We start from the raw sequence: 27,993 nt of genomic DNA on the forward strand, positions 1-27,993 counted from the left end.
TTCGATAGGAAACCAATCAAAGTTGGTTTATTTTGTATGCGTATGCTACGCAGACCCAATAGCCTATCCGGTGTCAGGCTTGCCCCACCCACTATACGATCCTCCGTTACACACGCGGAAGCTGGGACAGGATACGGCATGGCTGCAGCCTGCAGTAGCAAAGGTACATAGAACCCAGCGGGTGTGCAGTGTGGGGCAGGAATGTGATTTAATCAACACAATCAGCAGGGAATGACTGCTACACAGCCATGTGCATAACAATTAACTCCTAAGCCATATATGTATACACACAAGGAGTAAAACCACATGAGCTCTCAACTTCCCTTACCATACCAATGTTGTGTGTGTATATATATATATATATATATATATATATATATATATATATATATATATATATATATATATGTTATGTTTTATATATGTATATATATATATATGTATGTATAATATATATATATATATATATATATATATGCACAGACACTCATGCTGTGCCTTTCAGACAATTTATTGATTCTGTTGTTGCTGAATTACAGGGGGTACACAATCATTTTGTGTGAAATATTATTGTAAAGCACCGAACATTAAAATGGTGTGAGGTTCTGTTTGTTTTTGGTAAAAATTCTATTAAGAACGAAAAGAAAGCTGGAAGCTCAGGCTGTGGAAGGGAAATTAAGTCCAAGGGGCATTCTACTGAAGCTAGAGATATTATTGCATAGATATGACAGCATAACAAAATGATATCAAAGTGTTTGGATATCCCAGAAGATCCATAATCCTGACCTGTCAGACTGTCCCTCAAACAAGAATGAGACTTGTGGTTAAAACCACAGAGGGACCAACAATCAGATTGACAACAGGTAAATCACATGCAGGGGGATGCTTGGTTTTTTTTTTGGGGGGGGGGGAATGTTCCAACATCAATTTGGGGTATTTGTGCTCTTAGTGCAAGGTCCTACCCAGGGCCGGCCCAAGACATAATGCCGCCTGGGGCGAAGTTTAAAATACCGCCGCCATTATCTACCCTTCCTCTCCCTCCCTATTATCTATCTACCTTCCCTCCCTAGAGGGCTCGCAGAGGAGAGAGAGAGGCGCCGAGCGGGACCTGACAACTTGGTAAGCGAAAACTACTCAGCGCCCTCTCTCTCTCCTCTGCTTAAAAAAAAAAAAGGCGCTTGGGGTGGCAAAGTGCCGCCTCTTCAAAAGTGCCGCCTGGGGCAGTTGCCCCACTCTGCTCCATGGTAGGGCCGGCCCTGGTCCTACCAGCCACTGCGTGTGCGCATCGAGCTTAGCATTGCATTGGCAGAGCATGTCCTTACAGTACATGTGATTCTACATCCTTAGACACATCAGTAGGAGATGTGAGCTAGTATGTTTGTAGTATGTATAGGTTTTTATGCTAGTCATGGTCTCATTTCCAAGGTGTGAAACAAATTAATCTATTTTGTAACACAATTTATCTATTTATTTCAGAATTAGGGATACATGCTTTTATTGAGTAGCCAGGCGTTCTAAACCCTACAACTCCTGTATTGTTGTGGTAGCCTCCTGGACATACATCTGTCTTTTGATTTCTTTTAGCTGAACCCTTCAGTAATTCCGATTAGCCACTGCCACTTGCTATTAGATTAGTGAACAAGATACAAGGTCCATCACCCTATGCAGATGCAGTACATGGTTAAAGATTCACTGTAGTCAAAAGATATACCGGTAAACACAGAGGATAGCGCTGTATATCTTCATAGATACATACAAACATATACGCTACATGTGTGACCTCAAGCCTCTCTGTTCTCACCGTGTGAGACTTCAGAATGGATTGTGTGCATCCCACCTGGCAGCCATATTTATAGCTAGCAGAATACCTTCCTCTCTGTGTTTCCTGCATTCATTTGGAAAATAAACCCCATCTCTGGGCAACCCATTAGTAACATGCCTTTAAACCTGTTGGCTGTCTAAAGCAGGAGCCACACACTCTCAAGTACTGTCAGACAAGTGTAACGAACAATCTGGATTATAAATTATTTTGAGAGTGGGAGGTGTTCTCCTGCACAAGCGATGAAATAAGTTGTCTGGTTTTATCCTTTTCAGATTTCCCGAGTAATCTGTTATTTTATATGTAGACAGCGAGCTTCCAAGGCAACAGCAAAATAATTTCAAGAAGTCAGTCGATTTTTTTTTTGTTCTAGTAGATGGATTAATTATCCAATGACACACATATAGAAACTGCCTCTAAAAGCATCGTTATCACTATTACTACTGCAATCATCAAAATAGTTTACTTAAATGTGTCCATCACGCATTTGACGTGTATATGTATATATATATATATATATATATATATATAGTGCTTTCAACTAATATTGGCACCATTGGTAAATATAAGCAAAGAAGCCTGTGACCTTTTGATCATTTCTTAAATAAATAATAATAAAAAAAAATACACAAAATATACTCTGCTCTGAGCCAGGGCCGGACTGGGACTGAAAAGCAGCCCTGGAAACATTTGGAGACCGGCCCCATATAGTTTATCTCGCAGTCGAGCGCTTATACCCTCGAGCACCCCTTATACACACCCGAGTCACACTATTTGCCATACAAAGAGCTTTAAAACATTATTTTTGTCACATTATTTGTATTAAAATGCCAGAAAGCAAGTGTTAAAAGTTATAAATGAAATACATTAGACATAATGGAATCAAAACATTTGCTACTGATGAAAAAGTTCCATTTTATTCAGTGGAACAAAACAGTGATCACATTATTTTTCACGATATTCTTGTAAGAAACTTTTGGCTATTGATACCACCACAACTGTTCTAGCGCTGCATCATCCAAAGAATACCTCATCCCAGATACATTATTATTATTATTTTTTAATGCACACAGTTCATGGTGCAAAGTGGTCTGCCAGTATGTTTAAGTAAAAGGTCCTCTCTTAAGGACTGAAACCAAAGGGAATAACAAACTAAATTGGGTTTCACTCTGAAGATCCCAACCACCATTCAAGTTTCTGCGATTGATCCTTTGTGATAAGATATGCAGATTAAAATAAGAGTAAATAACACAATGCCTTTACTTTTCCTCTCACTCATTTCTGGGCCTAGAAAGTTTTGTCCTCTGAAGTGACTACAAATTCAGGAGGGCGTTTTATCTCTGGATAAGTAAACATTAAATAAATCAGTTTTATTACAGTAAGTACAGTGCACACCGACACCCAGACATACACACACCAGGACAGCCTCTACCATACTGAAGCATAAAACACTATGTTCTACGCTGCTTTGTCATTAACTCCCCCTGTCGTTAATCCCCTTGTGTATTGATGCCCCAGCCAGGCCCTCCTTTAGTATTGATTACTGTCTTCCCCTCACAACATAACCTTGGGTATTGCCCCATTTGTGCATTTATTCCCCCACACCCTTGGGTATTGCCCCCCCCAGCATTGATTTATGTGATACCCCAGCTAACCCCCTCCCTTGATGCCCCTAACACTTTTGTGAAGCACACTTGTCTATTATTGATGCCCCCCACTGCCATGTGTTTTACCCCCAGCCACCCCTCCTTTTGTATTATTTAATTTAAAAATGTAATGAAGGCAAACCCCTCTCCTTTGAATATGGGTCTGCTTTCCCCTTTAACCCCATTACTATATTTTGGTAATACTAATACTGGTACTTAAAGTTTAGCGTTTTTTGTCCTTGTCTCCTCGAGGACGTGACAGTCCTTTCCCTGTCACGAGGCCCTATGAGGCTGAGCCCGCCTCCTTGAGCGTCACCGCGCCGCCCAATGGCCGTGCCGAAGCTCTTCGTCCCACCCCACAACATGTTTCACACAGCCGCCATGTGGCTGCAGCGTAAGACAGCCGCGCAATGGTCGCTTTGAACTTTCCTCGCAGACGCTCAGCGGCTGTCTTACGCTGCAGCCGCACAGCGGCTGTGTTGAACGTGTTGTGGGTTGGGACGAAGAGCTGCGGCACCATCAGCCCGCCCCCACCGGCCACTGATGAAATTAAAGCGGTTGCTGTGCACGCAACGCGCCGCCCAATGGCCTTCGTCCCACCCCTTTTGTGGGGTGGGACGAAGAGCAGCGGAAAGGCCATTGGGTGGCGCGTTGTGTGCACACCAGCCGCTTTAATTTCATCAGTGGCCGCGCAATGGCCGATTTGAAGCTTGCTCGCAGCCGCTCAGCGGCTGTCTTACGTTGCAGCCGCATGTGTTGTGTATTTACAACACTTACGGCCGCTTTGAATGCTGGCCGACCGGGCGGAGCGGCCCACGGACCGGCCGGCCCACCGGGAAATATCCCGGTGGGCCAGTCCGGCCCTGCTCTGAGCTACTACTTCAGAAGTGTGTTGGACCTGTAAAATGCATAGTTAAATCAGATTTCTTGAAGGGTATATGCGGGCCAAGTAACAAAATGTGTTGCTTTTTCATTAGTGTGAGTAAGCTTTAGTAATGTTTTTATATAGGTTTTCATTTTGAGGTATCCACGGTTACAGCAAATAATGAATATCCATTACTAGAATAAATCGTATATGGTTATCATTGCCTACAGTCTAGAAATCCTCATCGGAGTACCAATCTGTATCCCACGTGGCATCAGTAATGTGTAAAGTCTCCAGGTTTTAATGGGACTATTAATGCAGCAAATAGTTGTTTGTTATAATATACTCCCCATTTACAGTGAGTGGGAAAATGAGGAGTACCATAGACCTATTAATCTATAGACCTATTCCGATGCAAACAAAGTCTAACTGGATCTATCCCATCCCAGGGTAATTGGCTTTCCTTGTTTATGTATATGTAACGGATATGGACTAACTTCAATTAGCTATTTTTTTTTTGTTTTGTTACATACAGGATACAAATTTGAGTTTATGTAGCTAGTGTATGAACTGTATGTAATTTGTGGGTTACAGGCGTACACTTTGTTTTAGGCTAAGCTGTACATACTTGAAATCTCTTAAACCGTGCACTGTGGATATGAATAGTGTCTGGCTAGATTCCCGTACTTCCTTCATGATTCTGAAAGACACAGCACATGATATATAACAGGAACCAGACCTAGGACACAATCTGCTAACATTCATAATATCTGGCAAATGTTATTTCTGTACAGTTCACATCAAATAAGAAAGAAATGGAAGGGAAAGGGGTCACTCATGGTTAACACAGGTTAACAGTGCGGTAAAACTCAAGGTGCATTGTAAGTTATCAATAAAACGGTTTTAGTACCTAATGCTTATTAAACTATGCAGTGCACTGATGTTCACTATTAAGGCTGCAACAATGGTCACAAATATTTCTTATGTTGATATTAGTCTAGTGGGCTGCTGACCCGACGAAGAGTTATGTTAACAATAAATGGGAGATATTTGTCATTGGTTATTTTTCTTAATATAAACTTTTTAAATTAGAAGTCTGAGAAACTCAGCAACTTTATCACTTTTTTTTTTTTTAAATCCGGCTTATGTATACTTATAACTTAATATATATACTTAAAATGGGAACAATGCACATCATTATTTTTGTTTTCTTATTATTTTTGAGAGTTGAAATTTTGTACATTTGTGTAAATTGTTAAATAATAAAGGTGATAATACGAAATAAGGCTTTATGTCTATGGAAGTTCTCAAGATCTGCTTTAATATTCCTCCCCCTTAAATAGACAGTCATGTATGTTTTAAGGGGTCGTTGACTTCTTCACTACCACGATATATGTGAAATTTAAGAAATGCTCCCTGGTTACTCACCTGATTGGTTTTTCCCTGAGAGTAAGGGACTGTTTAAGCAACTTTTCCCATTTGCAGCTGGGTTCATTGATGGGGTATTAGATGAAATTAGAGATGAGATGGAGGCCAATGGAATGATATCGAAAAGACTTGCATTTTGTAAAATAAAATTAATATATAAATTGTGCCCATAAGTTACATCTCCCCCATTTCTAGATGCATTCTGGTGGCATTATGCGTCCACATTTTTAGCACAGAATACATAGTTATTTCCCCTGCCAGCCTGTCTACAAGATGATTCGGTTTATTGACCTACTATGACCAAGTTAGTAGGGAGGCAAACTTAATAGTAGTCACAAAGATATCGAGACCATATTTCATTAGGTTATATTAATAAGAGGTCTACCAATTGACTTAAACTGAGTAGCTAAGCTGTAAATGTCCATATTAGTTTGAGGAATAGCCTTTATGAGCAAGTGAAGTTTATAATTTTTCTTTTTATTAATCACTATATATCTAGTGACTAAAGTACTGTTTTACTTGTATGGTGCTAGCTCTCTGAATTTAAAATGGAATTTCCTAATTAAATGATGATTTAAGGGACATTCCTTCAACATGTTGTATAATCGGATTTGCTCTTAAGCATTTCCTTAAATAATAGAAATGACTACTTACTATAAGTAATGTAGCTTTTTAACTATAATATTCCTGAAATGAACTTCTCAAATGGACTCTGCTTCAAAAACATCTTACAACTTATACAACTTCATCTTCATTTATTCTCTAAATCCACCAGGGATCTTCAAGTTTAGATGCTTCTAGATTCAATGTTTAGGCTATGGGAATCTCAAGTTTGGAAGCCATAACATTTTGGTGCTATGTTTCAGGATCTGTCAATAAAATATAGTTTGAGCAAACTATCAAGTTTGTCTATAAAGTATATGATTGTCTTATCTGAACTGTTCATCCGTTGACCGGCACATCTTCCCCTGCAGACCACCAAGTGTTGGTAAACCTGTGACCACAGTTGTAGCATGACAAAATAGCTTTGTGTTTAGGGTAAATATGCCATGTTTGTAACCATAGACCCACTACTAAACATCGGCATTTATGTAGACAACACCTATTTTCCTTGCCATATTGTAGTCGTTAGAGGCATCATCCTTTGCAGCCAAAGGATGTGGTCAGATAGTGTAGCATGTAGCTAAAGGAGGAGATGCATCTTTACGTGAGTAGTAATACTTAATTGTGGGTTGTGGTTATCGTAAAGGAAATGGTTGTTTCGATGCATATGCAGTTAGTGATCAACACACAATATCATTGTCCTAAATGTGGCACTATTAGTTTTAGAACTACATTTTTACATATTATTTTCTAGAACAATAGACTTTTATAAAGGGAACTTTTTCTTGAGACTAATTGCGCATGGTGGTAACTTGTAAATGTCTTGGTGGCGCTTCACTTCATAATACATCCCGTTATGGTCTCTTTAGCATTGAATTTATCCAAAGGTTTCCGGTCAGGGGGGAACACACAGTAATTAATTTAGCAAGTACTTTTGTGAGATGTTTACATGCGACAGCCACCGCTTCTTTATCTAACAAGTATTTCGCCAGCCCCTCTTTTCTGGTTCAAGGAGCATATAGAAGCAGAATGGAAGTTTCTGGGTCATAACATCTCCTCTAGAAGACTGATATGCAGTCAATCAGGCAGATTCGGCACAGTGGTCGACTGAACCCATGGTTGATCCCACAGTTATCAGAATGGTCTGCAGGACATCTCCCTGTTTGGACAATGCTGCTTAACTTCAAGATCCCATTGAGACATGTATTGAGGCTGGACTTTGGATTTCTTGTCTTGTGGCTGGTGCAGTATGTCATCCAGCAGTTGCCAACATTTTGATTGCATTGCAGAAATGGCTGATAACCTTTGTGGCATCTCTCTCTGCACACAAAGGCAGGGCCTTACAATTCCTAGAGTCTACTGGATGGTAGGTGAGCCCAGCCAATAGTCAGCTGATTCTGACACAACATCTGATTCCTGAGTGGGAAATTCAACACCTCCAAGCCAACCGTTTCTCTATCCAGGGAACATCAAGCAAGATTACTCAGCTGTCAGCGATTTACCTTCCAGGGTCAGAGAACAGATGGGCAGATTTCCTGAGCCGCACCAACATTCTTGTCACAGAGTGGAAACTGCCCGCAAGCATATGCCACCAGATTTGTCTTAAATGGGTTTTTACAGCCTTGGACTACCAATACTCAGGCCTCCCATTTTTACTTCAGGAAGTTTTGTTCCCTAGTGGGCTAGCAATGGTGTTCTTATGGAGATGGTTTACAGAGCTTTCATCTGGCACTACCTTTTGAATATCCAGAAGGTGAAGGAAACCTAAATTGTCCATTCTGTTCTCTTGTCTGTGTCTTCCTCTCATTAAAATGGTTTTCTTTTTGACATTTAATGTACACATCCTTTACATGTCTCAAACTATTTATGTATTTCTTTCCTTTGTTTCATATCAATGGGGTATAGTTTACCAAAGTAGTTTTTTGTCTTTTCAAGTTCAATTTGAGATGGCTCACATCTGATGGATCCAATAATAAGGTGATAGCCAGTCTTTTGTTGCTCCATACTCAATTAGTCTTTTGGTGGTATAATGGGACCATATTCTACAGGCCTGATGAATGCCATCATAAAGTAGCACAATCATGATACAAGTTTGCTAGATTCATGCCATCATGAAACAACATCAACACATGTATTCCTTTGAGTGCTCCAATGAGATACGTGGTTGCCAATGTGGTCTTCGGCAACCAATCATACATCTCATACATGGTCGCACTTTTGGTCCTCTATTTCTCCCCAAATATATGATCTCGGTAAATACCTTTCAGAATATCGCATGCTGCCAGTGGGTCACTCACTCTAGATGCAGCACTTTCCTTTTATTTCCATTATGATCTTATGTTGTTTGATCAGTCACATAGGATTTAAATTATAGAGCATTGTAGAAGGGAGAATCCTGCTAAATAGGTCATTAAACTAGCAGCATGAAAACCAAAATGGTTTCTGCCTCTGTGCAGGGATTTGTGTATGGAAATAACTTATTTTAGGTGCCAGTTACAAGTGAAGAAAAAAAGTCAGGCATACAATGTTAGAAAACATCTGCTTGTTTTTTTTTTCTTTTCTGGAAGACAGTAAGAGGAGCATCCATATAAACACAGAATATGAGGGAAATTTCTTTCCCACTGGAAAATATTTTCAGATATATGTTCAAATATATTCAGAAGAGCCTTATTCCTATGACATACACAGAGGCCATATGAGAACTCCAGTGTTGCAGCACAGATCTTCAGATTTTAGGATGTCCCTAACTGGCCTATAATCCCCAAGGCATACAATATCAAGACTCTTAATTCATCACTGTCCCCCGAAAAAGGATACAATTGGGGGAGGTATGGTTTTGTGTTAAATAGAAATAATTGCCACTGTGTATTCTTTATATTTTTACCTTTCCTTTTTTGTAATATACATGTTGACAAGTCTTTAGCTCCCCATAGCAACACATCGTAGTACAAATGAAACTGCATCTAACAGAACACCCACGCAGTGAAAGGCTGTTAAATATATGTAGGGAACACTATTACATACTACCTGTTACTATAACCCGAAGAAATATCTTCTTTTAAGGTTAATTTCAACTGTTGCAGTTTCAACAATTTACATTCTATTTAAATTCGAAGTAATAATTTAAAGTTTGCAGACACAAAAGTAATTTTTTTTTTTGTTCACAAAAAACAACTTTACAGCCTCTTTCACCTAAAAAGTATTGTTTCTCAGCTCCCCAAAAAACATTACCAGTCCAAAAATCTGAAACTGTAGCTAATTTATATCAAAATCACAAATTGAAACACTAGTTTAAGTAAAAATATGTTAATTTCCTTTCCTTTTTTTTCTCCCTTTTGATTAGCAAGTATATTGTTGACACTCACCTGAATTTAATGACAGACACTTAAAAAAACCTGCTAAAATACCATTTATTTGCTAGGCATTAAAAATAAATGAAAACAAAGGTGGGTACATACAAATAGCCAAATTAGGGTAGTTCTAGTGCAAAGCAGCAATTAATCAGATAATGAATTCTGTTTGTTCTAGGTAATTCCTGCCAATATAGCTCCAAATAAAACCATCATATCATTCCGCATAGTAAAATGAGATTACTGACTAAAACATATTGCCCTTGTGTTCTAAGGTTACAGCCCTATCTAAACACTAGTAACACTGAATCAAACAGGGTATATGTAAGTCAAAAACCTGGGAGAAAAATAATGAAAAAAGAAAAAAAAAAACCAACACCTGTTTCCTAAGATGTGACTTGGCTTCATGGGACAGCATGGGATGTCATAGCTAATAAATGGTATTTTAGCAGTTCTTTTTGATTTGGGATTACATTTCTACTTACTAGTTTGCCTTCGCCTTTTCAGACTAGTAAGGGGAAGGTGGCATCTCTTTTGGCAGACACTGATCCACAGATTCTAATGAATCTGAGAACTTGACTCCATGCTTTAAAGTATGCTTGTCCCGTCGGTGTAAAACTCCTCATTAACTTGAGCTCAGATACTCATTCTGATACCAGTTTCCCTAGGCCTATGTATAGATTGTGTAGATTTTGATGTATGCTCCTTTTAGTTCTGGCCCTGGCCCCAGATCCTACATTTGCTTGTTGTATGGTGTTGAAAGTGTTTAATTTTTACCCTTAAAGTATTGAACATGGGTTATCACAGGCCTTATGGCACACAAAACCTACATTGACATTTTGTGACCATTGCTTCCAATTAATTTCCCACTGAACTGTGTAGCCCTTTGAAGTAATGTGTGTGCTCACCAGGCAGGGGAACTCCCGCTGTCTTCTTGAAATCAAGAAAAAATATTCTGGGCTATTTTCCCAGTCCTGACCTTGTGCATCAACATTTTGTTTCAGAAGGAAATCTGAAGATATGTTTAATTCTAGCATGTACTGGTAAAACTGGATGCTTGATATTACCGTCTTATAATCCAGTTAACTAGAAAGCTTCATGCACTGATGCCTAGATTTTGATAAGATGCCTCATGTTAAATACATGAAATCTAAATACATAAATATTACTTTGTTGTCATACTTTTCAATAATATTATAAAATGTTTGTTTCACAGTTTTGCATGTGATGTACAATACTGTGCAAAAGGCAGGTGTGAAAAAATGCTTTAAAGAATTTTCAATAACTATTTTTTGCAAAAGGGAACACAAGAAAAAGTCTGAATCAAATTGTTTTGCGTGACCACCATTTGGCATAAAAAAAAAAAGCATCTTCTAGGTACACTTAAAAAGTCATGGAATTTGATCAGCAATTTAATAAGTATGTTGGAACACATTTATTAACTGAAACAGAAACATCTGTGCAGGTGAAATGCAACTGGTTGAGGAACAGCCAGACTCGCTAACAATATGAGGTTCTTGAAGACTTAAAACAGCAACAAGACACAAGGTAGTTATACTGTATCAGCAAAGTCTCTCAGAAATGGGCAATGTTGAAGACTCTAGCTGCAGTGGTCTGCCAAGGAAAGAAGATGAAAGACACATCATGCTTACTTCCCTTCGCAATTGGAGGATGTCCAACAGTACAATTTGTAGAGATCAGGGCTCTGGGGGCCATATCATCATTCACATATCATCATTCACAGAAAACCGTGGGACCCTGGTATACTCATCTGCTACGTGAGAGCGTCAGAAGTGGTCTTTGTGGAAGACTTGTGGCCAAAAAGCCATACCTCTGACAAGGAAACAAGGCCAAGAAACTAAACTAATCACGAAATATATGGCTGTAGCACAAGGCAGTTTGTTGGCCCTAAATTCATTCTGCAGCATGACAACTCCCCAAATATACAGCCAAAAAAGAACCATCTTCTGCGTAAAAAAAAGAAGTGATGATATGGCCCCCAGAGCCCTGATCTCTACATCATCAGGTCTGTCAGGAATTACATGAAGCAAGCGAAGCAACCGAGGCTGCCTAAATCCACGGAAGAACTGTGGTTAGTTCTCCAAGATGTTTGAAACAACCTACCTGTCTAACTCTTTAAAACCCGTGTGCAAGTGTACCCCCAAAAAAATGATGCTGTTTTGGAGCCAAAGGGTGGTCACACCAGATATTCATTTAGCTTTTTCTTCTGTTCACTCGCATTTTGTGATAAAGTGATAAAAATAAAATATTAACATGTCTAGTTTTGAAAGCATTCTTGCTTTACAGTATTTTTTTTTTACTTATTTTTAAACTCTGAGACTTCAGTGCAGTGTATAAAGGGAACAGAGGCTCAGACAAACCAACAATGGAGACAAGAAAGAGGAACAAAAGAAGACAAGCAGGGGTTTATCTACATTTGTAAACTGCAAACGTATGCAGAGCTTAGGAACCAGATTTATATTTTTTTAGCATCCAGGAATGGATATTTCCATAGGGGTCATTACAAAGTAACAGTTAAACAACCCCTAGTAATACGTCATTCTACATATCTGAAGTAAATAAAACATTGTTCACTCGTAAATTCTAAGGCTACTTATCATACACTCAAGGGATAAAATCCCTGTGTGGATTGATGTTCAGGCAAAGTTATTCTGCAATCCTTTGTTTTACGTTGAACACATTCCTTAAACCCTGTCTTGTCTGGTATGATTCATGTTTCTGTATTTGTATGTCGATCTGAAATGAAGAACACATAAAATGAATCAACGAAGAGCATAAAGCAACTCAAATTCTTACTCATAAACATGAAAGGCAGTAAGTGTTGTGCAGTACTATAGCACGCAGTGTTTCTAATGGGTACACCTTGAGCTCACCCAAGACTTATCAGAGAACTAACAAAACTTTTTTAAACTTCAAATGCCATTGAGTGTCCAGTTACTCATAAAACATTAAACGCTAAAACATGTTGTTTTCTTGCAAATGTGCTCCACAAAACATCAATTGAACTCTCTAGCCTGTTATGTAATAAACTTTAAGAAGCCTTCTCTGTTTCTATGGCTATAGCCTGCTTTTGTGTCATATGACAATCAAGTATTCCCTGAAAAGCTCTGAAAGAGGAAAAATTTACATAATTAAAAAATTGTTTCTCGGAAGGCTTTTTTTGCATTCAATAGTTCTAGGAATTAGGTTTTTAATTCAATGGTGTTGAATTTAGCAGAGCAGGCAGAACAACACTATGTACACGTGTGTGTGTGTGTATGTGTATGTGTATGTATGCATATGTATATATGTGAAAAGTATAGTTAAAATGATACCTTTTATTAGCTAACTGAGAGTTTGATTGGGAGCTTTTGAGACCAAGTTGTTAGGTCCCTTCCTCAGGATTAATGCCTGAGGAAGGGACCTAACAACTTGGTCTCGAAAGCTCGCAATCAAACTCTCAGCTAATAAATGGTATCATTTTAACTATACTTTTCTCCTGTTTTCTCAACGGCTAACACGGTACAAAACCTTTTTATCATATGTATATATATATATGTGTGTGTAATATATATATATATATACCTGTTGAAGGCTTAATAATAAATAAAAATAAAAAAAAAATTCTTGACGGATCATTCAAACCAAGCTCGGACATCCAGTCTGTTGTAATATTGGACTTGGAGTGTTGGCCCACCCTGCTTTCTAAATGCTTCACCCCAGGGACCCATACACCCATATGATTTGCACCTCATCCATGCACACAATACACGCAAAATATCTCCCTGTTTAATGTCAGAGAGCTCATGAGAGGTCCAGATGTTTTGTTTGCGCTCCCTACTCATCTATTAAAATTTGATTGAAGCTGGCACTACCTAAGACTGTTTAGATCATTGATCATGGATGAGTTTGTTTTGAGGGGGTTTTAAAGAAACTTTTTTCTTTTTTTAGACTGCAGAGATTGTATCTTGGAGCCGCTGTCATTACCAGAAAATCCGGATGAAGCAGCTTCCTCCCAAGATGGGGTGCAGCTACTTCCATGTATGTTCTGCGAGCAGTGTTATCAGGAGGAGCAGAAGAATGATCTACTGAAACACATGATTATCCAGCACAAGCTGGTCATAGCTGATGTCAAACTAATAGCACATTTCAAAAGGTAACTTTAAGAACACAATTTAAGAACTTTCTGCTTTTGTACTTATTTACTTTGATCTCACGGGGTTAAGGGAGTATAATCATTATTGGACTTATATGTCGGATGCAGGAATGTGGCTTTTCAGATGTATGCGGCCATTCACGTAAAACAAATGATGGACATTTATCCGACAAGGATTTACTGAAACGCGTAGCCGGTATTATCTTTGTTCAAATGGTGCCTTACGGATGTTTTTATGCACCAATAGTATGTCTGTTATTCCTGGAAGAAGTGCTGAGCTGGCCCTGCATAATTTATATTTTATAGTACAACTCCGCATTTGATGAATAAACCATAAAGTGTTTTGTAATTTAATAAGAAGGATAAAATAACTTCAGTAAGTCTTTCTCGTTACTTCCTCCTCTGCATACTGATGAAAAAAATATAGTATAAAAACGAATGAAAATGTGTATGTGACAAATAACCACAATTTGAAATGTATGTAATCACAATATGACATTTTAAGAACAAAGGCTCCATCAGTGGTGCTTACATAGGTTCTGCTGCATATAAAACTTGTGTCTCTCCTTATGAGGCCCATATGGATATACTATTCCACATCAGCAGATGCCTCCTATACTGTATGGAGAACTCCAAGAGGTGTTGTTCTTCCCATCTGTCTGCTCTACTGGCTCCAACTCCAGATCCCAGTGTTTTTACCACCTTATGCTTCATTAAGGAAAAGATCACTCTTAATTGTTCATTGCTGCCATGGCTGTATACATTTATATAGTTTGATCTAGGGTAGTGATTCAATGCTTATAAAGTAATCGGATCATTTTAGTTTTTTTTTTATTAATTTACTGTTGATCAAATGAGTAATACACTTGATAATTTGTGAATAAGCGTTCAGGTCAAGTAAGACATGACTAGTATACCCCACATAAATCACAAGGGTGGATTATTTACTAAAGGGAGAGGTGTAGTATCCTCTGCCTTCACTATTCTGTCACTATAACCGATTAAGATCTTACATCAGGACAAATGCGCAAATTATCTTATCTGATGTCAAATTCTATGTTTTTATTCATTATAAAAGGGTCAGCACTGGCAGGTTTCTTCAGCAAGAAGAACTGAGCTGGCCCTACATAAAGCATAGTTCAATGGGCAAGGAGAAAAAAACTATGCATTATACAGGGGTATCCAAGATTTCTTGAAGCATAGCTTTACTGAGGTTAGACCTTCATAATGTATAATGAAGTCAAGGAGCTAAAAACCAGCTTTCCTGTAAGGTCTCTTGCCAACTCTCTTTTTAGTCAATATTATTAGCTTCTGGATAGTAAAGGAATCCGAGACACGCACATTCACATGAACACTGTTCTGTTGGTAATCTGATAATTATTACCTTGAAGAAGATTTGGGGTACAAATGGCATACTTGTATGGTTCATAGTAACCACCTGTGTTGCATATCCACAGTTAATATTAAAACTACCTTTTAAAGTTTAGCTTTCTCCAACAAGGTTGACTGTGGCTGCAGGACGAGAATGTATTTTATTCCTTATATTTAATTTTATAACATATAATTATATTAAACACAATAGTTAACATGCAATATATTGGTTTAAATAAGAAATGTGGGGCCTATCACTGAGTAGTTATTATATACATTTATTTTAAGGTACTGTTTATACTGGAAGAAGCGGTTTGCAGACCAAACAATCAATGACTTCTGCCCGGTTATCAGGACTAATTCTGAAGGTCCAGCAGGTAGGTTGTTTTATGAAAACCACTAGCACTACCGACCTATAGAAACTCCTGAACACAGTTCAGCTTGGATTACTCTCTTTATGTACAACCTACAACATAGTTAACAAGGAACTCAAGGATCACCCTCGTCTTCACAGTACATATGTGACATATGTACCTTATTGTAGAAAATATAAAACATTGGTGCAGAACACTATGGTACTATATGAAAAAAATCAATGTATACATTAACTTTTTGGTCACAGCTTTCTTCATATGTTTGGTTGGAGTGCCAACCTCATTATGGCTTTTACTGTCATGTTTATGTCCCCAATGAGGTTTTTGAGATTTTATTTTTTAGGAAGTTTAGCTCTAACTTGGTTTACCTGTGGCCTTTTCAATCTTCTTACCTCAATGCTACATAGCGAAGGAACTCACCGTTTGTGATTACATGACTTTCTTCTCATTCAAATTAGACTTCACTTCAGTTAATTACATTTTAGTTTTCCTATTTAGGCCTCAATTGCACATAATCGGAAGTTGGAAGGTACGTTAATCAGTTTTATGGATGCCATGTGGTCTAGACTCCCAGCGCACCCATTGACTTTAATTTTCAATGCTAGAGCCTGAACTCCATTTACTGCCTTGAGAAAAATACAGCATTTCATGCAGGTTTCGTGAATCTGTTATATCGCACAGTTTTACCGGAATATTCTCTGTAAAACTTTTCATCTACGTATGTAACCGGGGTGCCAAATATTATTAATCGCTTTCACAGGCAATCTTTTTTTCTGTTACTAATGGGTTGACCTGTTTAGAACAAAAGCATTGTTTCTAACTGCCGAAATGGTAATGTTTTCATTGGAATTGTACAGATGAAACCTGTGATGATACAACACAGTAATTATATTCCTGTTGACTTTAGAAGCTTCTGTCAATGCTGTGTGTATAAGGTGTGAAGGAATAATAGAGCCAATGGTTATATCTGCAAATTGAATTGAGAACTGAAGCATAAATGTTGTGTCTCTGACCTTTAATGAGTAAACCGCCAGCCAGGCCAGTGAGCTAAATCGTTCTTGGTTGTTCCCTCAAACTTTGCTAGACCTGCAAGAAGACTATTTTCTGCTGTGTGATGTTTTACCAGAGGACCGAGTTCTACGGGAGCAGCTGCAGCATGAGAGGCTGGTGAGTCATGCATTTCTAACTGGAGAGATGAATAAATCCCAACTGGAGCTGAACAACTCCTAACACTCCTAACATGCATTTCTCATACTATCACTTCATAGGTACTTTCTAAAAGTCATAGAAAACAGGTCTTAAGTATATATATGATACGTAGATTAATGTTACTTTGTGTGCAGTTTTTTTTTCTTGTATAGTCATAACATACATATACATACATAACCTTTCTCTGGCTACTTTGTAGTCCATCTGTACAGACATTATTTTTCAAAAGGCATTAAATGCCCATTGTACATAAACTAGATTGTAAGCCTGACAGAGGTGGAATGCCAGGAAGACGATTCCTCTATCTCTGTGCTGCTTGAATCTCTGCTTTCATCTTTCCATGTTGTGTAATTATTTTGCTTCTTCTCACTAACTCTTTTGGAGTGTTACATTTTACAGTGAGGCACTTGGAATATTTAACAGTAGTGTCCTATTAACAGTACTAATCTGATTAAGGAACATGTTGAGAAGGCAAACCTTCATTGTATCGAAATTCTCTTTATTGCCATTGCAAGGTTTCTATTCACTGCTGCATTATAAAAATGAGTCCTAACTCCATGCTCTCCATCTCCTTGCGGTTTTGGAAACTAAATATCGAATTCTTCTATAGACCTCATGCCGCTAAACTTGACAATTCCTAGGGCAAAATGTTGGCAGTCAGCACCAACCAAGCATACATTGTTATTTACACCTCAGACTTCAGCCTCAGACACAAAATTTAACAACCGTGTCTTCTAGTCAAATATATTCTGGTTCTTCATTAAATTGCAGCCAGCTGCTTCCAGCTTCAATGTAGTGGAAGCCGTCTAGCCAAATTTGGTTGCCTATAGCAACAGACGGCTCTTTTTTTGAGCAGCCAGCCTGAATATCTATCCAAAAAAACTAATTATATATATATATATGTATATATATGTGTGTGTGTATATATATATATATGTGTGTGTGTGTGTGTATATATATAATATTACTGATTTTTACAGTTTGGTATATGGTTCTGCCTGTCAGTTTTGCTAAGCAATACATATAACAAATAAATATCTAAGATGTATCTTCCACTGCTAGTGATGCTCATGGATAAAAACAGAACCCTCTAAGTCTGTAAAGCAGTGATAGAAATGGAGAAATATTAACCGTGCAAAATATGAAGTATGGAAAATGACTGCTGACACTGGAAACACACAGCTGGTCACAAAATACAGATGTGTGAAAAACAAAGTACATCCTCTTTGAAGTCTATGGTTTTACATTTCAGGACATAATAATAATCTGATCCTTAGCAGGTTTAAAAATTAGGTAAATACAACCTCAATATGAGCAACAACACGTGATATATTACACCATGTCATGAGTTATTTAGCAAAAAAAAAAACCAAAAACTAAGTAGACGTTATAATTCAATAGTGTTAGCAGCAATAACTGTAATCATTTTTCTGTATGACTATATCGGTCTCTCACATCACTGCGGAGGAATTCTGGCCCACTCTTCTTTACAATGTTGCTTTAGTTCATTGAAGTTTGAAGGCATTTATATATGCACAGCTCTCTTAATGTCCCTCCACAGCATTTCATTTCAGGTAAAGGTCCAGACTTTGACTGGGCCATTGCTGCACCTTGATTCTTTTCTTTTTCAGCCATTATGTTATAGATTTGCTGGTGTGCTTGGGATCATTGTCCTGTTGCTTGATTCATTTTCAGTCAAGCCTTAGCCTGATGGCCTCGCATTTGACTCTGGTATACAGAGGAGTTCATGCTTGTCTCCATGACTGCAAGGCTCCCAGGTCCTGTGGCTGCAAAACAAGCCAAAATCACCACCTCTCCACCACTGTGATTCACAGTTGGTACGAGGTGTTTGTGCTCATATTCTGTGTTTGGTTTTTGCCAAATGTGCCAAACATCTCAACTTTGGTCTCGTCTGTCTAAAGGACATAGTTCCAGGAGTCTTGTGTTTTTTTCAAATGCAACTTTGCAAACCTAAGCCATGCTGCCATGTTCTTTTTAGAGAGAAGAGGCATTCTCCTGTCTACCCTTTCAAACAAACCATACTTGTTCAGTCTCTTTCTAATTGTACATTCGTGGCCAAAAGTTTTGGGAATCACACAAATATTAATTTTCACAAAGTTTGCTGCCTCAGTTTAGATGAAAGTTTGTGTATACTCCAGTGTACTCTAGAATATTACAAAGCGTTATCAGAATAATTGCAATCAATTGCAAAGTCCCTGAAAATGAATCCCAAAAAAATAATCCCCCAAAAACATTTCCACTGCATTTCTGCCCAGCCCCAAAAGGACCAGCTGACATCATGTCAGTGTTGGCAAGGACAAGGCTAGAGTTCACCCTGTTATGCTGATTGAATAACAGACAGGAAGCTTTAAAAGGAGGCTGATGCTTGAAATCATTGTTCTTCCTCTGTTAACCATGGTTACTTGCAAGGAAGTGCACAAAAGCCACTTCTCTCCGGGAAAAACATCAGGGACAGACTGATATTGGACTGCTGAGGACTGGGGTAAAGTAATTTTCTCTGATAAAATCCCTTTATGTCAGTCCTATGTCATGCCAACAGTAAAGCATCCTGAGACCATTCATGTGTGGGGTTGCTTCTCAGCTAAGGGAGTGGGCTCACTTACAATTTTGCCTAAGAACACAGCCATGAATAAAGAATGGTACCAACACATTCTTCAAGAGCATCTTCTCCCGACCATCCAAGAAAAGTTTTGTGATGAACAATGCCTTATCCAGCATGACGGAGCACCTTCCCATAAGGCAAAAGTGATAACTAAAGTGAAACTTTTCCTGTATTGTTTCCCCCCATTCTGTCTCTCGTAGTTGAAGTGTACCTATGGTGAAAATTACAGGCCTCTCTCATCTTTGTAAGTGGGAGAACTTGCATTCTAAAAGCTTTTGGCTTTGGCTAAAACATTCATAGAGGTGGTCACTTTTGCTGATGGGCAATTGATTAGCAGCATCTGTAGGCTACTTAGCGTCTTGATTCCTGTGGAAGCAGTAAGGGTATAGTTAAGTTTTTTTCACACATGGCTTCTCCATTTTGGCTTCATTTTGTTGAATAAATCATGACAGTGTTGTGCTGTTGTTCCTCTGAGGTTGTATGTACCTAATTTTTAGACCTGCTTAGGAACAAATGAGAGCTGATCTGTAAAACCATAGAAATCAAAGAGGGCGTGCTTTTTTCATACGACTGTGTATTTGTCTCAACCCTGTATTAGGGTATATATAGCTTACTTCTGGTAACCCCCAAAACGTTGTAGTGCTTTAACCGAGCCAGTAAAACACTTAAAAGCTTCAGAATATGAGGGAATATATATATATATATATATATATATATATATATATATATATATATAATCTCACATTTTAATTATTGAAAGGTTTCAGCCTCAACCATAAACCCAATACACTCACATAATAATATCCAGTTCTAAATGTGCTGTGCTGTTGTACTGCACTGACGACAGTTAAAAAGAAAATTAAATGAAACATTCATTTGTTATTAGTGTATTTTTAAGCTCCAATTACTCCCTCTGCTGTTCACATGCAATATTACTGCTTCACTAATGGAGGAGATTAAGACATTAACTCGGCAAGTTAGATATTTTGTGTCTTTCACACCAAAACAGAAAAGTGGTCTTACTTAGTTTTGATCATGTATCAAAAGTGCAAATATGTGCCAATATTGGATCGCTTTACATGAGAAATCTCAGCCACTTAAGAAAATTAAGAATAAAATAAGCATGTGCTCTCTCTTAGTAGCATAACAAACAAAAATACTGCAGTCCCCCGTGAGACTTACAGTTAAGTCCCCGCACAGTAACATGCTTACACACACACACCTCTACCTTTGTTGCCTGAAGACGGTTGAGTAGCGTACCACTAAATGGTTGCAATTTTTCATGCCTTGGCTCCATGCTGTTATGTATTGAGGTCCTCTCTGGGCATCGTAGCCTGGCATACTCTTTAGGAGCATTGCATTGTGCCTGCACAAACATTCTATCCCTATGCTAGTACAATGTATACACATGGCTGTATAACCCCAGTCTTTCAGGGCCACAATTTGATATCCCAGCTTCTTCTTTAATCATTTTAGCTTGGAATGTATCTGTTTTTTGGTTTTGCATTGTATATGTTTTAAGAGGTTTTTCTTATTTATTTTTGAAAAAAACTTTCTATATAAAGGTTTTTTTAGTCCATTATTGATAGATATCTGATAGATGACAATACAAATAAAGAGAGACATTTGGATTTTGCTCTTCAACAGCTTTTATGTTTTATAAGCCCCATATTTAATTGTGTGCATTGAAAAGCAGAAAATTAAAATATCCATGCCACATTGCAGTCACACGAGGACTCCACAAGCATATATATATATATATAGGGAACATATTGCATGACATCTGATGGAGTGCAAATGACACATCCGTCAGAGGCACCTTGGAACCCAAAGTACCTTCCTAAAGACGCCAAGTCATCACATTAACTTACCTCCCAGAGAGTTGGTGTTGGATGGTTTCCCATTCATTAACACCTGGTTGGCCCAGAATCCCTAGATTCATAGCCCACTGAAACCTTATCCTGCACTTTCTTTGGTGCCACCATTTTTGTGCCTGGTATCCAATATGGACACCCCCTCCTCTAATGCTATTACCGACTGCATTGAAGGAATAAATACAGACTTCACTAAGTATGTTGCATAGCAGCTTGGCCTTTATACAAACAATTCTTTTTTTAGGTTTTGTTTTTCTCTTTTAATTTTACAGAAAGAAATCTTGGAGCAGCAACAACGTGAGAGATGTGATATGATCTTCCGACGTCCGTGTATGTTTTGCAGTGAAGAATTAGAAGGGAATAGGTTTGACTTATTTTTTTAATATACGGTGTGCAGAAGGCCTTCTGTGTTGGTCTTTTCTATGCTAACCAAAACCATCCCCGACTACACCTTTCCTCCTTCGGCATCCTTCAAAACATTTTGTTAATAAAAAAAACTGCTGACACAACTTTAGTGTTTAACAGCATTAGTAAATGCAGAGGAGATTAGAGCCAGTGACGTATCAGCAGATGAGAGAAAAAAATAAATATAGCTTTCTGCTTTGAATAACAAAATAATCCCCTCCATTTTTAATGGCGCACTACCCAAGCAGGGATCTGTTCATCTGTAAAATACTCACCAACACACTGCTGTTGTAGGTACACTATGTGGTCAGTAGATTTTTTTAGGAATAGATCCACTGGGTTTCTGTTACACCTTAACCATAAATACGTTTCCAGTTACCAAAGTATGTGTTTGTCTTCTAGGTCAGTCCTCTTTAACCACATGAATACCGAGCACTCTTTCAACGTTGGACTGCCAGATAACATCGTGTTTTGCAGTGAATTTTTGGATGCTTTACAGAAGAAAATGGACAGGTTCAAACGGAATTATTGTGTGCTAAAATTATTTAGTGTCTGTAGTGCACAAGACTAGACTGAGAACAAATTGAGACAGTACTTGGTTTCAGATGATGTTTGCATCATTTGCTTGGGATGTTTTAGGAAAGCGACAAGAGGGGAAAGAGAGAGATGAGTAAGAGAAGATAGTTTTTAGGTTACAAGAAGAGGCAGGGTTATGGCTGTAGGAGGTCAGAGGGGGAAGGGGCAAGATAAAAGAATGCACTTACCATGCAAAAAAAAGAAACAATGCCCTTAAAATACATACTTGGTATATATAAAGAAAAAACATGTATAATAATACAAAATATGAATTAGTAAACTTGTTTGCAGATCTGGCAAAGTCCAAATGAGGAATGTTTCAGGAAAGCTACTAGAGGGGAAACTATGTATAACTATACTGAACACATGTTGCCGCACTGCCCAGCTATCAGCTAATGTACACAGTATTCTGAACCTTAATGACACACTCAAACGTGCACATGAAACTCTGCAGCAGCCCATCCTACACACAGCACCACCTAGAAACCTCTCTCTCCCACCTGCACAACATTGTGCGGCAGCCCATCCAGCACATGGTCCTGTGATAAACAATTTTATAGAGATCTCTTAGCACCACATTTTATTAAACTAGTGTTTATTTAAGGTAATGGAGTGACAAGTTGCACAGCACTATAATTTTATTCAAAGTGCTTTTTATTCTCACAGTAAGCCTTTTAACCTGCTTACACCCCCTTAGGACACACCAGTACATCATCAAAAGCTGTGCCAAGAAGGCCATTAGTGTGTACCGGTATGCCCTGACTTACAGGAGACAGGATAAGTCTCAGTGATCATTTCTGTTTTAAGTCTGCAGTGTTTATACTGTGAGAAAACATTCAGGGACAAAAACACCCTAAAGGATCATATGAGGAAAAAGCAACATCGCAAAATCAATGCCAAGAATTGTGAATATGACCGGTTTTACATCATTAACTACTTGGTAAGAATCAATATTATCAACTTGTTTTCTCTTAAGATGCACTGTAGCCATTTACTAAGCACTCGCCATGGAAAGAAAGTGGGATTTTGCAGGGACATTTAAATATTAGTCACCAATTTGCTTGAGAAAGCATACTGCTGAATGCTTTGCATGTGCGTCATGCTTTAGGGACTCCTTTATGTCCTTGTGACTTCACATTTTCCATTATTCTACCATGTTACCAGGTTCTATTAGGAGCAAAACTGTGTGTGTGTGTGTGTGTGTGGGCCTATATTCGGGGTCTAGCGCCCGACGCCGGACAGGCAGCGGGGTTAGGATACAGATCCCCCGCAGCGGTGCAGGGGACCTGCATCCTACTCCCCGATACGCTCAGACAGCCTCCCCTGCCAGCACTTTCCACGGGGGGGGTGCCGGCACGGGAGGCTGTCTAAGCGCATCGTGCGGACAGTCACCGGCTGCGGAGGTTGTTTACCCGCATCGCTGCAGCCGGTGACCGTCCGCACGATGCGTTTTACCTCTGCCCCCAAGACTTACCAGAGGAGACTCCCGGGTGTCTTGCGGGGACGGCGGGGGACATCTACGCAATACGCGTATACAACTTCCGGTGCCGGCACATCCGCTGAGTGCTGGCACCGGAAGTTGTATACGTGTATTGCGTAGATGTCCCCCGCCGGCCCCGCAAGACACCCGGGAGTCTCCTCGGGTAAGTTGGGGGGGGGGCAGAGTGGCAGCATATCTCGGGGGGGGGAGGACAGTGGCAGCATATCTCGAGGGGGGGGGACAGTGGCAGCAAATCTCGGGGGGGGGGGAGGAGGACAGTGGCAGCATATCTCGGGGGGGAGGACAGTGGCAGCATATCTCGGGGGGGGACAGAGTGGCAGCATATCTCGGGGGGGAGACAGAGTGGCAGCATGTTTTTTTGGTGCTTTTTTAAAGAAAAAAACTTTTTTTTTTCTTTAAAAAAGCACCAAACTTTTAGGGTGCGGCCTATATACGGGGGCGGCCTATATCTGAGCCAATACGGGATATATATATATATATAATATTATATAATCATGTAATCATTCCTAAGAACAAGCAACGTTTAAGAGGTTGTGTAGTAAGCGACACTGTCAGAAATATCCCCCCACACCAAGGAGCCAAGGCTTTGATCCACAAAGAGAATCCAGAGTAATACACAGGGTTTAAGAATTATTATTGATTAATAATATATTAATCAATATATTATTTGGGGTCATTCAGAAGTGCAATTTCAATCTCTGGCCAGTTTTGTCAGCTGTGGTTGCTGTAGCAGAAGTCAATCTCTAGGGGAGCGTTTATAAAAGGCAATATTACAAAGGGAACCTTTTTAGCTTGGTTCCTCAAGTTCAAGCTATCCGTGACGATTACTAGGCTTTTCTTAAGCTTCCAATTCAGCAGTAAAGCGACTTTCCACAGGAAGCACCCTGACTGTTGGGAAGAGGCATTTACAATAAGACCATATTCCACTGCTATCGTTAAGTTTGCGAAAGCAGGTACCATCCAGTACATCACCATTTTTTACAGTTAAAATTTTAAGGTTACCAAATTTTAGTTTAAGGCTAGAAAAAACTATGCCCTTTTCTTGGTGTACATCTGTGAATTAGGGTAGAACTCAATAAGTTCCTAGCTCTGGTCATGCTAAAAAAAACTAACACTTTACCACGAGATTTGTTCAGTAACTAGCATTCAAAATGCCAATGAATAAAATGTACTGTTAAATGCATACTTCAAGTAAGGGTGACAAACCTGGTATTTTTGAGCACATAAAGTAAGTTGAAAATGAGGCTAAAATAACATATTTTAAATGGCAAACGTTATACAAACATGGACCTAGAAAAGAAAAAACATTCAGTGTTTTTGTTTTGTACTTTTAATGCTGGAGATTCTTTGGATGCTGTTTCGTTGCTTTGAAGTTAAAGGACACCAAATATTACAAACAATTTAGAACATGGAATGCCATTTTATTTTTAAGGAACTTGGAAAAACTTGGGAAGATGTGCAGTCTGAAGATGACCGTGAATTGGTGGATGTCAATGAGGAGTAAGAAACATTCCTTAATGATTTTTAGGCATGTCAGATTTGCAATGTGCAAAGCCCAAGAGCTGAGTGATGATATGATAACACACCCGCACACCCTATCTGGTATCTTATCTCCTGCTGGCTCTTCCGTGCCTCTCTCTAATATCTAAAATATATCATGCCTCCTTTCTTCTTTGCTTTGTCCCTAGCGTTGGCCCCTAGTTAGCCTGTTTCCATAAAAGCCTTTACATCGGAACTTAAGAGCTTTTAGGATAAATGCATTAATCATTCTCCATAATTATGACCGCACATAGCTTGTGATTTGTATTTTGACAGTGCAACTGTTTTTAGAGATATTTGGTATGCAATTTCACCTTGTCAGGTTGGCGTTATCTAGTCTCTAGTCAGGTTGGTGTCTAGTCCTCCTCTTTCTTTTCATCCATCCTTTACAAGCCTGAACAAATCACCAATGTAGCAATAGGCCAGAAATAAGATACGAGCAATAACCATGTAGGTCCTGAGAAAGGGAAGTTAGCGTACTTTCCCTGCGGTGTGTGTAGATATATTTTGCTTATTTTAGTCTGTAAACATCATTGCATGGGGTTATTTAATGTATAAAACTGTAAAATTTAGCATTGGGGGGAATTGACAGATCATCAGAGCATCATATAGTTTGTCAAACCTAGTATTAGAAATGTAAAGCTGTATATGTAGGATTTTGTTTTCCATTTTCAGAGACTGGTCAGACTGGGAAGAGCATCCTGTCTCCGCTGTGTGTCTCTTTTGCGAAAAACAAGCTGACACAACAGAAAAATTACTGAAACACATGAAGGTACCTTTGTAATAAAAATGGGAAAATGAATTGTATTTATCAGGAACATTGTAAATTGAATCTCTTAAATGTTTGTAGGCTACAGATGTAAATGTAACCTAAGCATGCCCATGTCAGATTTTTACAAGCAGTTAGCAGAAAAGTCATTAGGATGAATTGTGATTTTTCCAAAATACAAATAAATTAGCATTTTTACAAGCATGTATGCCAGTTTCACAAACATGTTAAGCATAACTAATAAGACTCACAGTCTGTATTGCAAACACCTCTGTTTAATTGAGTATTGGCACAGCTTGACCTACAGATATACCCGAGGCTTGGCATATCAGTATTACCACATTGGTTATTGCTGTATTTATATTATGATATTGGCTTGAACTTAAGCCTCACATTTTTCTGCTAAATGTGTTGATCATTAAAGTAATAATCAACCTATAGCTATAACATTACCAAAGTTACAGTCAATCAGATTTGTGTTTCCACATGTATCTGAATTTAAGCCTATATCCTATCTGTATTCAAGCTGTGAATTGTCTGTTTACTTGTCATTATTTTTTTATACAAATAGGAGAATCACCAGTTTGACCTTGTTAAAATAAAATCAGACTTAGGTAAGTTACTGTCAAAACTTTGTAGTTGTGCTACTGGTTTGTTGATGTGTAAAACTTCCATGGATTTTTGTTACTATTAATATTTAACTTTGACATATGGTAACATTAATAGTTGAGAACAAAATGCACCTGTGATTCATTGATTAGGTAAACATTTTATTTTCGATTCCATTTTATGTACATCAAACCTTAAAGCAAAAGGACGAGAAACAGGGAGGCAATTGTTGGGACTTTATCACCTTTCTAAAAGTAGTTCCAGTGCCCAACAACTTTGAGAGCCACCAGTTTACACAATGTCATCCTTGCATCATTCATAGACTTAAATAGAAACTTTTCATTCAAAATTAGACATCAATATTATATAACTTTATCACTATAATCTAGAAAGAGTTTTGAAATACAGAGGACATTGGGTTTCTGTTGATATGATGTTATTTCTAAGTTTTAACATGCGTAATTTCTACTAGACTGTAAACCACTAACAGATAAAATAAGTATCTTACAAAGCTCTGTAGTACTCTGCAAAGGGTTAAAGAAGATAGAAGCATGGGGTTTTAGCTGCGAATTAAGTCATTCCAAGCTCTATTGAATGGAATGCACAAAGAGCACGTCATTTCCATTGGTGTCATTCATGTCTGTCTGATTTTTGGCGGAAGTGAGCAGAGCTTTTACGGATGTGTACTGTTTTCTACTTGACAGGACTGAAGTTCTATCAGCAAGTCAAATTAGTGAACTTTATTAGGAGACAGATACATCAGTGTCGATGTTACGGCTGCCAAGAGAAGTTCCCCTCCAAAGCAGAATTAGTAAGGCACATGGATGAAGAGAGACACTTAGGCAATCTCCCTGAGCGATCATTGTGGGACCAGCCTCAGTAAGTAGCATAGTTAGTCCTTGTGATTCTATCAAGAATTTTACCCATCCCACCAAAACAGTATCATCACTTTCCATTATCTGCATCTTTTGCTTAGTGATGAGACAACTAATTACGTATATGTACTGTATCCTTAAAGATCTGCGTAGACGCATAATATATAAATTACAATTTGCAACCTTCATAAAATGTTTGTCCATTCTTAGGTATTACTTTCCCACTTATGAAAACGACTCCCTCCTGTGCACTCTGTCTGACAGTGAAGGTGAATCCGAGGCCAAGGATCAGAATGAAGACATACCCATTATCGGAGAAGACCTTTCAAAACTTGCAGAGCTAAGACAGACCAGTGTGTTAAACCAGTTAATACGTGAAAGCACCTTGGAAAGTTAAATGC

The 27,993-nt window shown here is 38.6% G+C and overlaps 1 protein-coding gene across 1 annotated transcript; it reads left to right on the forward strand.

Annotated features, from left to right (window-relative positions):
• The first annotated feature begins 138 nt into the window (after positions 1-138).
• On the forward strand, positions 139-27,989 carry LOC149302784 (zinc finger protein 277-like). Its single transcript, XM_089481983.1, has 12 exons — positions 139-163; positions 13,663-13,867; positions 15,527-15,615; positions 16,697-16,779; positions 21,591-21,682; positions 22,126-22,236; positions 23,107-23,239; positions 25,233-25,300; positions 26,015-26,111; positions 26,680-26,722; positions 27,422-27,596; positions 27,803-27,989. The coding sequence occupies exons 1-12, from the start codon at positions 139-141 to the stop codon at positions 27,987-27,989; spliced, it is 1,308 nt and encodes a 435-aa protein (XP_089338109.1).
• The last annotated feature ends 4 nt before the right edge of the window (positions 27,990-27,993 follow it).

The sequence above is a fragment of the Sceloporus occidentalis genome, unplaced genomic scaffold (genome assembly GCF_023333645.1).
Source record: "Sceloporus occidentalis isolate IW3139 unplaced genomic scaffold, rSceOcc1.0.p SCAF_17, whole genome shotgun sequence".
NCBI classification, from domain to species: domain Eukaryota; kingdom Metazoa; phylum Chordata; class Lepidosauria; order Squamata; family Phrynosomatidae; genus Sceloporus; species Sceloporus occidentalis.